The sequence below is a fragment of the Balaenoptera ricei genome, chromosome 15, assembly GCF_028023285.1.
Source record: "Balaenoptera ricei isolate mBalRic1 chromosome 15, mBalRic1.hap2, whole genome shotgun sequence".
NCBI lineage: Eukaryota > Metazoa > Chordata > Mammalia > Artiodactyla > Balaenopteridae > Balaenoptera > Balaenoptera ricei.
This window is the reverse complement of record NC_082653.1, coordinates 15,661,887-15,675,098: the sequence shown is the minus strand read 5'-3', so window position 1 is coordinate 15,675,098 and position 13,212 is coordinate 15,661,887. Positions and strand designations below refer to the sequence as shown.

Here is a 13,212-nt window from a genome sequence, read left to right as displayed (position 1 = left end):
ACACTTTTTTCTCTTCCCTAATACTGACTCAACCAATAATCAACTCGGACATCATCTCTCCCATAATCTCCCTCCTCTGCTCTTATTGCTCCCGGATTTTATTCCTAATTTAGCTCTTATTCTGTGATTGTCATTGTCGATGAAAATTAATCAATAGTCAATCTGTGAAAGAAGTGGAGAATTTCATTTGAGCCAAGTTTGAGGATTGTAACCTGGGAACAGCACCTCAGCTCTGAGAACTGTCCCCCCATTAGAAGTCAAGGCACAGTTATATAAGTTTTTTGAGACAGAGGGCAAGTGTCATCGTGACCCCCTACAAGATCAAGAAGGAATGTTATCTTTCAAGAAGTTGTCTTGATGCTAGGAGAATGTTGCTCTTTATGGTTGAGCAGGTATTTCTGCTGATGGGGAGGTTTGGTTGATGCATAGTGCAGATCCACAGTGCTCAGCAGAGGGGAGAGAGGAGGCCAAAAATTTTTATGTTCATATTTTTGTCTTGCCATAAAATATGAATTTTATTTCACATCAGTTTACAGTTTTTCTCAGACTGTGAGGTCTTTTTTTAAAAATTAATTAATTAATTTATTTTTATTTTTATTTATTTTTTGGCTGTGAGGTCTTTAAAGGCAGGAAGTAGGTCTTCTTTATTTTTCTCTCCCCAGACCTAATAGGATCTGGCACCCAACATGCACTTATAAAGGTTTGTTGACAAAAACCTGGTCTCTGCCATCAGGTATTTAGTTATACAATTGACCCCTGAACAAGGAAGGAGTTAGGGACAACCAACTCCTGCAGAACTGAAAATCCGTGTGTAACTTCACTTGGCCCTCCTTATCCAAGGTTCTGCATCCTTGGATTCAACCAACCTTGTGTTGTGTAATACTGTAGTACGTATATATATATATTTTTGGCTGCATTGGGTCTCCATTGCTGCACGCAGGATTTCTCTAGTTATGGCGAACAAGGGCTACTCTTCGTTGCGGTGCGCAGGCTTCTCATTGAGGTGGCTTCTCTTGTTGCGGAGCACAGGCTGTAGGCGTGCAGGCTTCAGTAGTTGTGGCTCGTGGGCTCTAGAGCACAGGCTCAGTAGTTGTGGTGCACGGGCTTAATTGCTCCGTGGCATGTGGGATCTTCCCAGACCAGGGCTCAAACCCGTGTCCCCTGCGTTGGGAGGGGGATTCTTAACCACTGTGCCACCAGGGAAGCCCTGTGGTACATATATATTTTAAAAAATCCGCATGGACCCATGCAGCTCAAACCCATGTTGTTCAAGGGTCAACTGTAATTATTTGTGTAAACTCATAACCCAACCAGACCTTAAACATTCTGAGGGTTGGGTGGCTGTTCCATCCGAATCCCCTCAGCCCAGCATAGGCCCCATACAAGAGCAAAGAAGGAACACTTAGTGTGGTGGGAAAACCGGATCACACACACACACACACACACACACACAGACACACACACTGGTTATCTACTAAACAACCTCCATTTTTACTTCCAGTCTGAATTTTGCCTGAGATTCTCCTGGCCCAGAAAATGGATCAAGATTTCTGTAAACCAATCACAATGATCTCATTCTTTTGCCAGTGATTGGGCAAGGGGTGAGCATGTGACCCTGATCTAGCCGATGAGATAGGAGGATGTGTGCTGGGTGCTTATGGGAAAGTTTTCCTTCCCTGATAAGAGAGAGACACAGGACTTCAAAACAGCCTTTTTTGCTCTTTTTCTGTTGGGTTAAGGACATGGTACCTGGAGGTGTGGCAGCCATTTTGCAATTGTGAGTCAATAAGCACAAGTATGAAGAGCCAACATGCTGAATCAGGCCAGAGAGGAAAGATGAAATCGACGTGCTTGTGCCCCTGAATCAACCCTAGGACTGCTGACTTCTGGACTTCTCAGTTATAAACAAGATATGCTGTATGGTCAGGCCACTCAAGATGGCTGTTCTCTTGCTCTCTGTACATTCCCTGCCAGACCAGGGCCTGCGGCACCTACACCCTACTCACATGACTGACCTTCCTCCGTACTTGTCCTAGGCCCCAGCTAATCATAGCTTATCAAAGGGGTGGTGAGGGGCATGCCCCTCTGCTGGTTTCCCTAGTAACTAATGAGCCCACCTGACATCAATTCCCCTATAATTGGTAATCCCCCCCACCCCCCAGCAAAGACTGCCACTATGTCCTGCCTGCCATGAGCTGCACACGGTGGGGTGTCACTCCAGGACCTTGCTTTAGGCATGTAAGCACTCCCATCCATCAAACCATCGATGTCTCTGTTGCTGATTCCAGGCTCTTTCTTCGGTCTTGAAGCTGGGCAAGCACAGGCCTTGTAGGCCTGTGGGGTGCAGCCCAACAAATGCCACTGTGCCTTAAACCACCATTTAGATTGTTCTTTCTTTTTCAGTTGCTTGAGGCTGAATATATTCTAAGTGGTATACCAGACAAGTATACCTGAGGCAAGTTGTATTTTCCCCAAATGGCTGAAACAGTACTTCCAGTTCTCCATGCTCTTCCAAAACCTTGCCACTCCCCTATCAAGAGATGGAATCGTATGTCCACTCTCCTTGAACTGGGTGGGTCTTTGGGGGCCCCTTCAACAGTGGAAATGACATTATGTACCTTCCAAAGCTATGCCATTGAAAGGCATTACAGCTTCCTCCTGGCTCTTTCCAGAAATATACTTTAGAACCCAGCCTTTATTCTGTGAGGAGGCTCAAGAAAAATGGAGTTGGCCCCCCCATCCCCGATCACGAAGTGGGCTCCCAGCCAACACCAACACCAATTTGTCAGTCATGTGAGTGAGGCATTTTGGACAGGGATTCATCCAAATGCTGACTGCCGCTGACTGACACCATGGAGCAGAGGAATTATGGGCATAATTCTTACTTCATAGGGTTTTTTGAGGCTTAAATGGTAGCTTAGAATTGTGCCTGGCACATAGTAGATTCTCAGTAAATGTTTTCCTCCTGTCAGGAGAATGGCTCCATTACTCCGCTTTTAACATATGGGGTCCCATACCTGGGTGACCATGAAAGGTGGTTGCTCAGGTGTTAGGTTTTGTAGATGGCATATCTTTGAGAAAAGCAGGACAATTAAAAACAGTGAGAGGCTGCTTTGGGTAACTTTCTCTATGAGTAAATTAGGTGGAATCTTCCACTTTCTTAAACACTTGCTGATGGTGGTGGCAACTGAGGATTTATGAACTTCCACAGCTGTAACTGGATCTCTGAGTGGAGAGGAAGCTCTGTCTCTCATGCCCAACCAGAGAGTCCAAGTGGTTTTCCAGTTTGGTGGTGCAGGCTCTGGAATCAGATCCATCTGGATTTAAATCCCCAAACCTATACTTTTAGCTATGGGAGCTTCACCTCTCTGGCCTTACGAGAATAATAATATTACCTAACTTACAGGGTTGTTAAGAATATTAAATGAGTTAATAGGAGTAGAGTACCGCAAACGTGATAAGCAGTGTCAAATAATTAATAGATAAGATTGGAGATAACGTTACAGGCTTGATATAAGGATTAAATGAGATAATATATGAAAGCAAGTACATGGTAAGAGCTTAATAAACATTAGCTATTTTTATGTCCTCAAACTGACTGAAAGGTAAGGCTCTTAAGAGGATGCGGCAATTTGCAGGCTGATGCTCTGTGACATCCAATGAGAGGTTATGCACGTTCCAGCCTCCACCTGGAACAAGAATTCAACCAGGAAGGAACGGTAGGAAACCACAAATACCTCCCGCATAGAACTTGGCTGGTTAAGAATCCACAGTTCTTATCAAGCCGGTGCTTCGCAAGAAGCCTCAGTATCTCCGTCTGAGAAATGAGGGGCCGGGCCCGAGGCACAGATGGGTTCTTGGTCTCGAGACCCAGTGTCTTGGGCGAACAATGTCGCAAGATACAAGGATGCCGTCCCGAGCTTGATTGAGGAGGACTCCCCCGGGAGGAGGCTCCAGTGCTCCGTAGTTCCGGGTCCGCGCCTCGGCGCACCACGTGACTCGGGTCCACACCACGTGGTCCAGGCCCGGACCTCGCGGCCCCGCCCCGCGCGCCGCTTCCGGTAGGGGCGGAAAGCGGAAGTGTGGGAGGGTCTGCGGGGCGGGATCCTGGAGGTCCCGGGGGAGGATGGAGCAGTGAGCGGGTCTGGGCGGCTGCCGGCAGCGCCATGGAGACGGTGCAGCTCAGGAACCCTCCGCGCCGGTGAGGGGCTGCTGGCCAAGAGGAAGGGGGTGGAGGGGGAGGGAAAGGCGGGAACTGGCGGAGGGGAGACACTGGTGTGCGAGCCCCCGGAGGGGACGGACCTGCGGGGCGATCCGGCTGATGGGGCACCTGCTGAATGAGGGACCTCTGGCTGGTGGGGGTCCGGCCGAGGGGGATAAACGTGGGGCGGGTTAGAGAGATCGCTTGCTGGGGGGGGGACATACTGGCGGAAGTGGGAGACAGGTGGGGGGAGCAGCTGCTGACGAACGTGGGGACAAGTTAGGGAGAGCACCTGCCGAGGGCGGGGGCCACTGGGTGAGGACTGTCCTAGAAGGGACCCACTGAGGTAGGGAGCATGCTGAAGCCGGATGAGAACCTACGAGGGGTCTGGCTAAGGGATGGGTCGGGAACTAGCAGAGAGGAGAGCTGGGCAGACTTTCTAAGGGAGGGAGTCCCACCCGAGGGGTGCAGTGGGGAGGATCTGCTGAGGGGAAAAGCCTTGCGCCTGAGGCTGAAGATGTGCCAAGGCAGGTGGACGGTCTGGCAAGGGAGGCTTCGTGGAGGACAGCATGTAAGAAGATGATTTTGGTAGTGTCCCCACTCTAGATGATGGCACCTTTCATCCCTGATATCCAGGGTCCTCCAAATTTTCCTCATATCCAACACTGGGAGGTAGAGAGGGAAATAAGAGACCATTTTCAGGATGGGCAAATTGAGGCCCAGAAGAGTTGAGACACAGACCTGTATGTTGACTTCTTTGCTCTAGGTCTGGGTCACTGGACGTGGCCAGACTGTGCCCTTTTCAGGTCTGTATTGTTTTATATCAGCTCCAAATCCTACTTCTCCCTGGAAATTGTTTTAAGTCAAGATCTGGGGGGTGGCTGATCCTGGAAAGTCTAATCCCCTGAGTTGGTTGCACTTGTATCAGTGATTTGCTCTGTGGACACCAGGGTCTTCTCTCACTCTGCCACATCTGGAGAAAAATCGAGAGTAGAGACTGAGGTGCCAGTGCAGTTCGCTTCAGTTTCACGGAGACCTCTGACTTCCTGGAGCAGAATGAGCTCTAAAGTAGGAAGTGTTCAGTGTGTGGGAATTCGGGGCAGTGGAGAGGTGAAGGGAAGGGATCGACAGCCTGGGCTGCGCCCTTGGCTTTGTTTGAAGGGCACAGACACTGCAGAAGGCAAATAGCTGGTTGGGATGGACTCAGCTCACCCTACTGTAGTGTGCTGAGTCTGAAATAAAATCATTATTGCACTCATCTAGCACTTACTGGGTGCCAGACACTATTCTCAGTGCTTTCCATGTCTCTTGTTGAACCATATGAATTTGCTGATATTTGACCATTTTTAATCTATAAAAATAGAAGTTTCACGTGGTTCAACTTATTGTTGACTCATTTGACCCCCATAACAATCCCATCACCTGTATCTCTATTTTACAGGTGATGAAACTGAGGCCCAGAGAGGTTAGTGATCAGCCAAAAGTCCCGCAGTTACTAAGTGACAGAGCTGAGGTTTCTTTTTAAATTAATTAATTAATTAATTAATTTTTGGCTGAGTTGGGTCTTTGTTGCTGCGCACTGGCTTTCTCTAGTTGCGGCGAGCGGGGAATACTCTTTGTTATGGTGTGCGGGCTTCTCGTTGCGGTAGCTTCTCTTGTTGTGGAGCATGGAATCTAGGCACGCGGGCTTCAGTAGTTGTGGCACTCAGGCTCTAGAGCGCAGGCTCAGTAGTTGTGGCACACGGGCTTAGTTGCTCCATGGCATGTGGGATCTTCCCGGACCAGGGCTCGAACCCGTGTCCCCTGCATTGGCAGGCGGGATTAACCACTGCGCCACCAGGGAAGCCCCAGAGCTGGGATTTTAATCCAAGTAGTCTGGTCCAGAGTCCATGCTCTTGGCTGCCTCACCCTGATGCCTTTCTGGAAGTATCCCTGTTTCACACGGCCTTGTGTATGTTAGCAGATATATGCTATAGCACCATAGATCCAATTATAAATGGACACTGATTATAAATCCTTCTAAAATGTGTTCGTTCTTTCCCTGAGGCCCTGGTTTAATTGAAAAGAGAATTAGGAATCTGCATTTTGTTTCTGCTTTTGCCTTGTGCTGTATAATCTTGGGCAAAAGAGTAAACCTTTTTGGTTTTTGACGCACTCATTTCCTGGACCTTTTGGATTTTAAAAATTTTATTGTATGTGCAAGAGAAAAGCATTGCAGGGCTGAATTCTTTTTTTTTTTTTTCTTTTTCAAATTATGCATAATTTTTAATCAACATACAGGAGTACAACTCCTCTCGTGAAGAGGGCAAGTACTCTGTAACACCTATAAGGTTGCTCCAAGCTTTTCTAACCTTACAGTGTGATTCTCAACCATCTTCAACATCACTGAGATTAAATAAGTGGAGTATTAGTAAACACTTGCGGGTCAGTATTTCAAAAAAAATTGTCCAGGAGGACTGAATACTTGAATGACTGGTGCTTTCCTGCTCACCGTAGCTAGTGAACTGCCGGACTTGCAGCCAATTAACTTTATTATCATTTATATCATTTCGTTAGGCCTGCTCTGTCAGTTTCACAGACTGGGCGACTTAACCTACAGAAATTTATTTCCTCACAGTTCTGGAGGCTAGAAGTCTGAGATCAAGCCATCAGCAGGGTTGTTTCTGTTGAGACCTCTCTTCACATGGTACTTCCTCTGTACCTGTCCTTATCTCCTCTTATGAGGACACCAGTCATGTTGGATTAGGGCCCACCCATATGACCTCATTTTTACCTTAATTACCTCTTTAAAGGCCCTATCTCTAAATACAGTCACATTCTGAGGTACTGGGGGTTAGGACTTTAACATGAATTTGAGGGGGTTGGGAGAGGGAAACACATTAACTTTATTTTCATTAAAAAATTTCATCCATTTATCTTATATATTTGTTGTAACCCATAACAACTTCTGTGTGGAAAGAGGGATAGGTATATATAAATAAAATGGACCTTACAAGAGTTCTAAGGTGGGAGAAAGAGGTTTGGGAATTAGCCAAACCGGTGAGTAACTCCTTCATAAACACCCTTATTTGTGTTTTGAAAGATACAGGTGTCTTTTCAGAGATTCAGATGGCATGTGTTTCCAACAAGGGAAAGCAGTCCCAATGCAGGAAGTGCTCTCTGTGTTCTTGAGTTTGACATTTGTGTGTGACTAAGTGAATGACGATAGATTAAAGTTGACGGTTTATGTAGGAGTTTATGATTTTAAAAAATGAGTTGCCATTAGATACAAATAGTGTGGTGGAATGTGTAGAGTACATTTCTGGGATGCTGGCCGTCCACGTGGCCATCTGACTTAGGAGCAGAGCATCCCCCTGTGTTGGATCCATGGAGGCTGTGTTGGCCAGGCCTGTTGAGTTATGAGCAAGCAGTGAAACTACCTAGGACCTGGGGAAGTACAGCTGAGAGGGCTGAATCATCGGAGTTGGGCTGCTTGGTTATAATGCTTCTTCCATGAAGACTCATGTCAAAAATAGCATTGAGTCCCTTATCAAAAGATTTTCCATAGAAATCTTATTTGTCGATAACACAGTAATACTTTTTCAGGGTGAAATTCTTTTTAGTTTTGAAACCTCACAAGGATTGCTGAGAAAGGTTTATGATTCTCATCATTGCATTCATTAATCCATTTAACAAATGTTCTTATTGACCACCTCTGGGTTCAGGCACCAGAGATAAAAAGATCCCTTAAGACTGGACCCAAACCAAACAAAAACCCCACTTAGATTGTTTTAAATAAGTATCTGAGCACTCATATAAAGTTTGTCTGTCACAGTATTATCAGAGGCCTGCAGCTGTCTCTCATGGCAGTGGCCGTTTCCTTTGTTATGCTGTGTTCTCTGTAATAGTTGAAATAGTGAGTTTTGCTTTTTGTAAACCACGAAGTCACCACTTCAAAGGAACACATTTGATCTTCCTTTATATGAACTGTTTATAAAACTGTAATTATACTTGAGCAATGAGGTATTGTCCATTGTTTAAACAGTTATAAATTCAATGCTTCACCCCCCCCTCCCCCGGGTTATGAGATGTTCATTCTAATTTCTGAGTTCATAGAAATTTCACTTCTGACATTGAAGAGGAGTTTCACTTCAGTTCTTCTTGTTTTGAAACTGGGAATTTTTGTGATGTCATTGGAATTTAATTCTTTGGACCTTTTGATTTTCAAAGGTCGGTGTGGTCATGTTTGTTAATTTTCAAGTTATGGCAGTTACTGACTTGGAGCAGTTCTCCATTTCTCTAGTCTTTGACATTTGTAAAATCCTGTTAAGATTGTCTTTTTGAGATCAGCGTTTATTGGTGGATACACTTGATGTGTTCAGGTGTGTGGGTTTTTTTTTTTTTTCTCTTTTTTGGCTTCTTTCATGGTTTTGCCACTATATCTAGGAAGGTACACATTTATGTGTATGTGTGTGTATGTGTATTTTTTTTGTTCAAGTCTTTTCTTGTAAAAATTGGTATTGTCCACCTAGTTTAAACATTTTTCTTTACAAAGAAATTTTCAGTGGACTACTTCCATATTTCACCATTTCCTGAGCTCTCCTTTCTTTGTTGTCCTTTGTAGTTTCAGGAAACCATTGTGTAGAACCCACACACGCAAATAGTCCTTAGCAAACTCCTCCTTTAAGCCTGTTAATAATTTTCAGAGGTCTCAGAGTTTTTTTTTTTAAAACCCTACTCTTAATTTAACCTCCCATGTTTGTCATAGTCAGAAAAATCCAAATTATCTGGAAGTTGTGAGCAGCACCTATCTTTGATTTCAGGGAATAGTCAGGTATACAACTGCCCATCAGAGAGTCTTGGTGAGACTATCTGAAACTCCCAGCTGCCTGGTTATTTTTTACTTTTGGTCACGTCTGAGTGTATACTCTCCACTTTCTGTTTCTGTGATACCTACAGAACCCACGTGTTTCGACAGAAGTACCAAAGTCTTGCTAATGGAGAGCAAGACTCTTCTATGTCTTCCTTGGCCTCTAGTCTAAGACCATGTTTCAGTTCATAGCTAAGCTTGCATTAAACATCTTCTCTGAACAGAGAGTTATGCCATCTTAATTCATGGAATCTCAAGATTTAAATGGATTCTGAAGGTTATAGCTAATGCTTAAATCCACTCTATAACATTTCAGCCACATGAGGACTCATTTACTGTTTAGATGCTCCAGTGGTGGGAATCTAGGGACTTCTTAAGGCAGTCTAAACCATTTCGTAACAACTTTTATTGTTAGAAAATTCTTACTCCTGTGGAACTGAAGTCAGCCTCTTGGTAGCTCTTCACCCTCTGGTCCTGATTCTGCTGTTCAGGGTGACCAAGGACATGTATAACATGTCCATAGACCAGCCCTTCAGCTTCCCTTAGAGGTCTCTTAGCTTGCCTTTATTGTCATTTACCAGTGAATACTTTGTAAAGAAATTCCTAAGATGCTAATTGTAAAATAAATAATGCATTTTGTATTCTAGTTGCTAGCAAGTAAAATGTATTTTATGTTTCAATTTCTTCATCCACAGGCAGCTGAAAAAGTTAGATGAAGATAGTTTAACTAAACAACCAGAAGAAGTGTTTGATGTCTTAGAGAAACTTGGAGAAGGGTGAGTACACAGAAAATGTAGGTGGACGAGTAGGCCCCAGTCTTTTCCCTGCCCCGACACCAGAAGGATGTGAACCTTTCTCGTGGCAATAATTTGGAAAACTAAGGAAAAGAAAGGGAAATGTTGCATATCACCACTGCTCTGGGTAGTGTAGGAGGTAAATTTAATGCTTGAAATGCCCTTTCCCTCTTCCCCCAATCAGTTCTGTAGACAGATATAGTGATTCCTGGTGTTTTCAACACCATGGACATCTATTGTTTTCTCTCTTGTAAAATCTGTGGTTTGCATGATCTTATCTATTTAACAGATAACACTAATTAGTTTTTACTTCATTTAAAATTTTTTTATTAATCAGACATATTTTAATTTTCTGTTCATAGCTTCTGAGAGATATGCAATGACTTGTTTCATGAAAAAAACAATGGAGGGACTTCCCTGGCGGTCCAGTGGTTAAGGCTCCACACTTCCACTGCAGGGGGCACGAGTTCCATCCCTGGTCAGGGAACTAAGATCCTTCATGCCACGGGGAGCAGCAAAAAAACCCCAAAAAAACCCCCAAAAAATGGAATTCAGCATTTTATCAATAGTTAATGCAGCTTTGGAAAATACAGTAAATAAGTCAAGGACTGTCACTACCTTTACATCTTTCCTAAGAGATCCAGAATTACAGATTGGGAACCAGAGGACTTCTTGAAACACAGATTGTGAATGAGTTTATAAAATACTGGTGAAATGATATTTGGTAATAGATAGTGGCCGTCATTGGCTTTCCTGATACAATAAAGGTTATATCATAAGTTTTTATACTTTTGCATATATTGATACTTTTAATCTTTGTATGTTTATTTCTTTTTCTTAAGGACCAAGACATTAAAATATTAGAGACACCCTTTCTTAAGTTTTTGTTGTTCATTTTTGAATAGGTAGTCAAGTCACATGATTCAGAATTTTAAAAGTGTAAAAGTGTTACAATGAAAAAAATTTGCCTCCTGTCTCTATCTCTCAGCCACCCAGAAGCAACCAGTATAGCAGTTTTTTATGTGTTCTTCAGAGGTAGTTTATGCATACATAAGCAAATAAACGTGTGGGTGTGTGTTTGTGTAATTTTGTAAAATCTCTTGGGAGTACTTCTGGTTCAAGAGAAGACCTGAAATGTTAACTTATAAAAATGTCAAATTAATGTCTGTTCTTTAAAATCAGCTTTTATATGTCATTAGATTATTTTGGAGTTTAGTGTTATTTATGCCTATAGATATGCAATGTTAAACCCAATCCTGGATTACATGGAATAGGTTTTCATGGATTACCTCCTTGTGAAAAACATTAGTCATCATCTTTTTGTAAGTTGGAAAAATACTCTTTGGAATCAAGCAAGAAATCAAGCAGAGAAGGGAAGTAAAAGATGACACCAGCTGCGCTGCTAAAAGACAAGTACACGATGAATCTGAAACCACAGTTTGACTTGGCATTGTTAAAGGTATGGGGGGGGAGAAACCCAGTCCTTCTATGTCTCTTGCCTGCCATTTTCGGCTCTAACTTGATATCCTTGGTATTTCCTCAAGGCAGTGAGTCAAAGGCCCTTAATCTAACCATGCTCACAGGTTATACTTAGAATAAGATCAAGAGTGGTAGGCATAGTTGACTATGTATGTAACTAACTTGTTTCTTTCATTTTTAATGAAAGTATATTACAGTTGTAAGAACCTAGACTCTGAAGTTAGACATACCTGGGTTAAAACTTGCTCTACTGTTTGTTTATTAGTCATAATAAACAAGTGAGCTCGAGCAAATTGCTGAATATTTTGAAACTTCGCAAGCCTCAACTATAAAGTGGGGATATTTGCATCTCCCTCATAGGGTTATGTTGAGTGTTTCATGAGATGGGACTGAAGTACTTAGTACAGTGCTTGTCACCTAATAAGACCTCGTTAAATGGCAACTATTATTATTTTATTTTTAAATATATCAATTGAAGCATTTTTTCAGATCTTATCATGACAAAGTTAAGTCTTAAGTCTTAAAGTATATTTAGGTGTTCTTGAAGGGAGCTCTGTTTGGGTTGTTTGGTTGTGAGGAATGTCAAAAGAATACTGTAGACAGAGAGTGATCAGGAATGTAAAATAAGGAGAAATAAGCTAATTATGATTATTTTAAATTATGTTTTAGATCTATGGATGTCTTCATTAAGGACCTTGGAAATTTCCCTGTAAAGACATCACCAGAGAGAAAACAATTAAAACTTCAGATCTTCCCATGTTATCATCATATTGTTTTTTTAAATGATACCACAAGTGCTTGGATTTCTGTCATCCCGACTGAATGAGCCTGAACAAGCTTCATTTAATGAGCAAAATCCCAAAGGAAAACCCAAACTGTGCTTCCTTCCTAAACACAAATGGCCATGCCATCCCTAAATAGTTCTGGAAAATGAATGGATTGTGAACTCTCACTGACATGGGCTTTGTGAAATGAGCTCTGGCTAAAAGATTGTATCGGATTCCCAAGGCTGCAGCTATTCTGCATTTTGAGGAAATCATGTGGATCTGTGGCAGAGCAGAGCCAAAGCTCCAGACCAGGATGGATGGATAGCACTTGGAAAGTGTTTTGAATTAGAGCCTAGCGCCTTTTTTTTTTCTCTTATACTTAAAGTTTTACACATTGACTCATTTAAGTTTTTTTTTTTTTTTTTTTTTTTTAATGGAATTATTTATTTATTTATTTATTTTTGGCTGTGTTGGGTCCCCGTTTCTGTGCGAGGGTTTCTCTAGTTGCAGCGAGCGGGGGCCACTCTTCATCGCGGTGCGCGGGCCTCTCACTATCGCAGCCTCTCCTGTTGCGGAGCACAGGCTCCAGACGCGCAGGCTCAGCAGTTGTGGCTCACGGGCCCAGTTGCTCCGCGGCATGTGGGATCTTCCCAGACCAGGGCTCGAACCCGTGTCCCCTGCATTGGCAGGCAGATTCTCCACCACTGCGCCACCAGGGAAGCCCCTCATTTAAGTTTTTAATCATAGGATAATAACAAAAACATCTTGCCCATGGTTTCATAGCTAGTGAGTGGTATTAAGACTTATGCCTGGTTAATTTGGCCTCAAATACTGTATAATTTCTATGTTTCTGCATTGACCCTTGCCTTGCATAGCTTGTGTGAAGCACCTCCATCCCCACCATCTTTATTCTCTGCCAGTTAAAATTCATTGAATCACTGTAGTTTTTGTTGTAGGGAATTAGGTCTTAAGGGACTTGCCTATAAGGGAGCATGACTGCTGAAGCCTTCTAAATCCTCTGTACTGTAAGTGTGATCTGTGGAATCATGAATCTTAATTGTTCCTATGAGCTCTTGGAGTTTTCTTGGCTGTCAAGATAGCATAGTGAGGTGTGGAGGGTGT

At 43.2% G+C, this 13,212-nt stretch overlaps 1 protein-coding gene across 1 annotated transcript in view; it reads left to right on the top strand.

The window, feature by feature from the left end:
- The first annotated feature begins 4,103 nt into the window (after positions 1–4,103).
- STK4 (serine/threonine kinase 4) overlaps positions 4,104–13,212 on the top strand; it is a 95,761-nt gene continuing 86,652 nt past the window's right edge. Inside the window, exons 1-2 of the mRNA XM_059897130.1 lie at positions 4,104–4,201; positions 9,746–9,826. Coding sequence (XP_059753113.1) covers positions 4,167–4,201; positions 9,746–9,826 — 116 coding nt within the window. The 5' untranslated portion in view covers positions 4,104–4,166. The remainder of the gene's footprint in view (positions 4,202–9,745; positions 9,827–13,212) is intronic.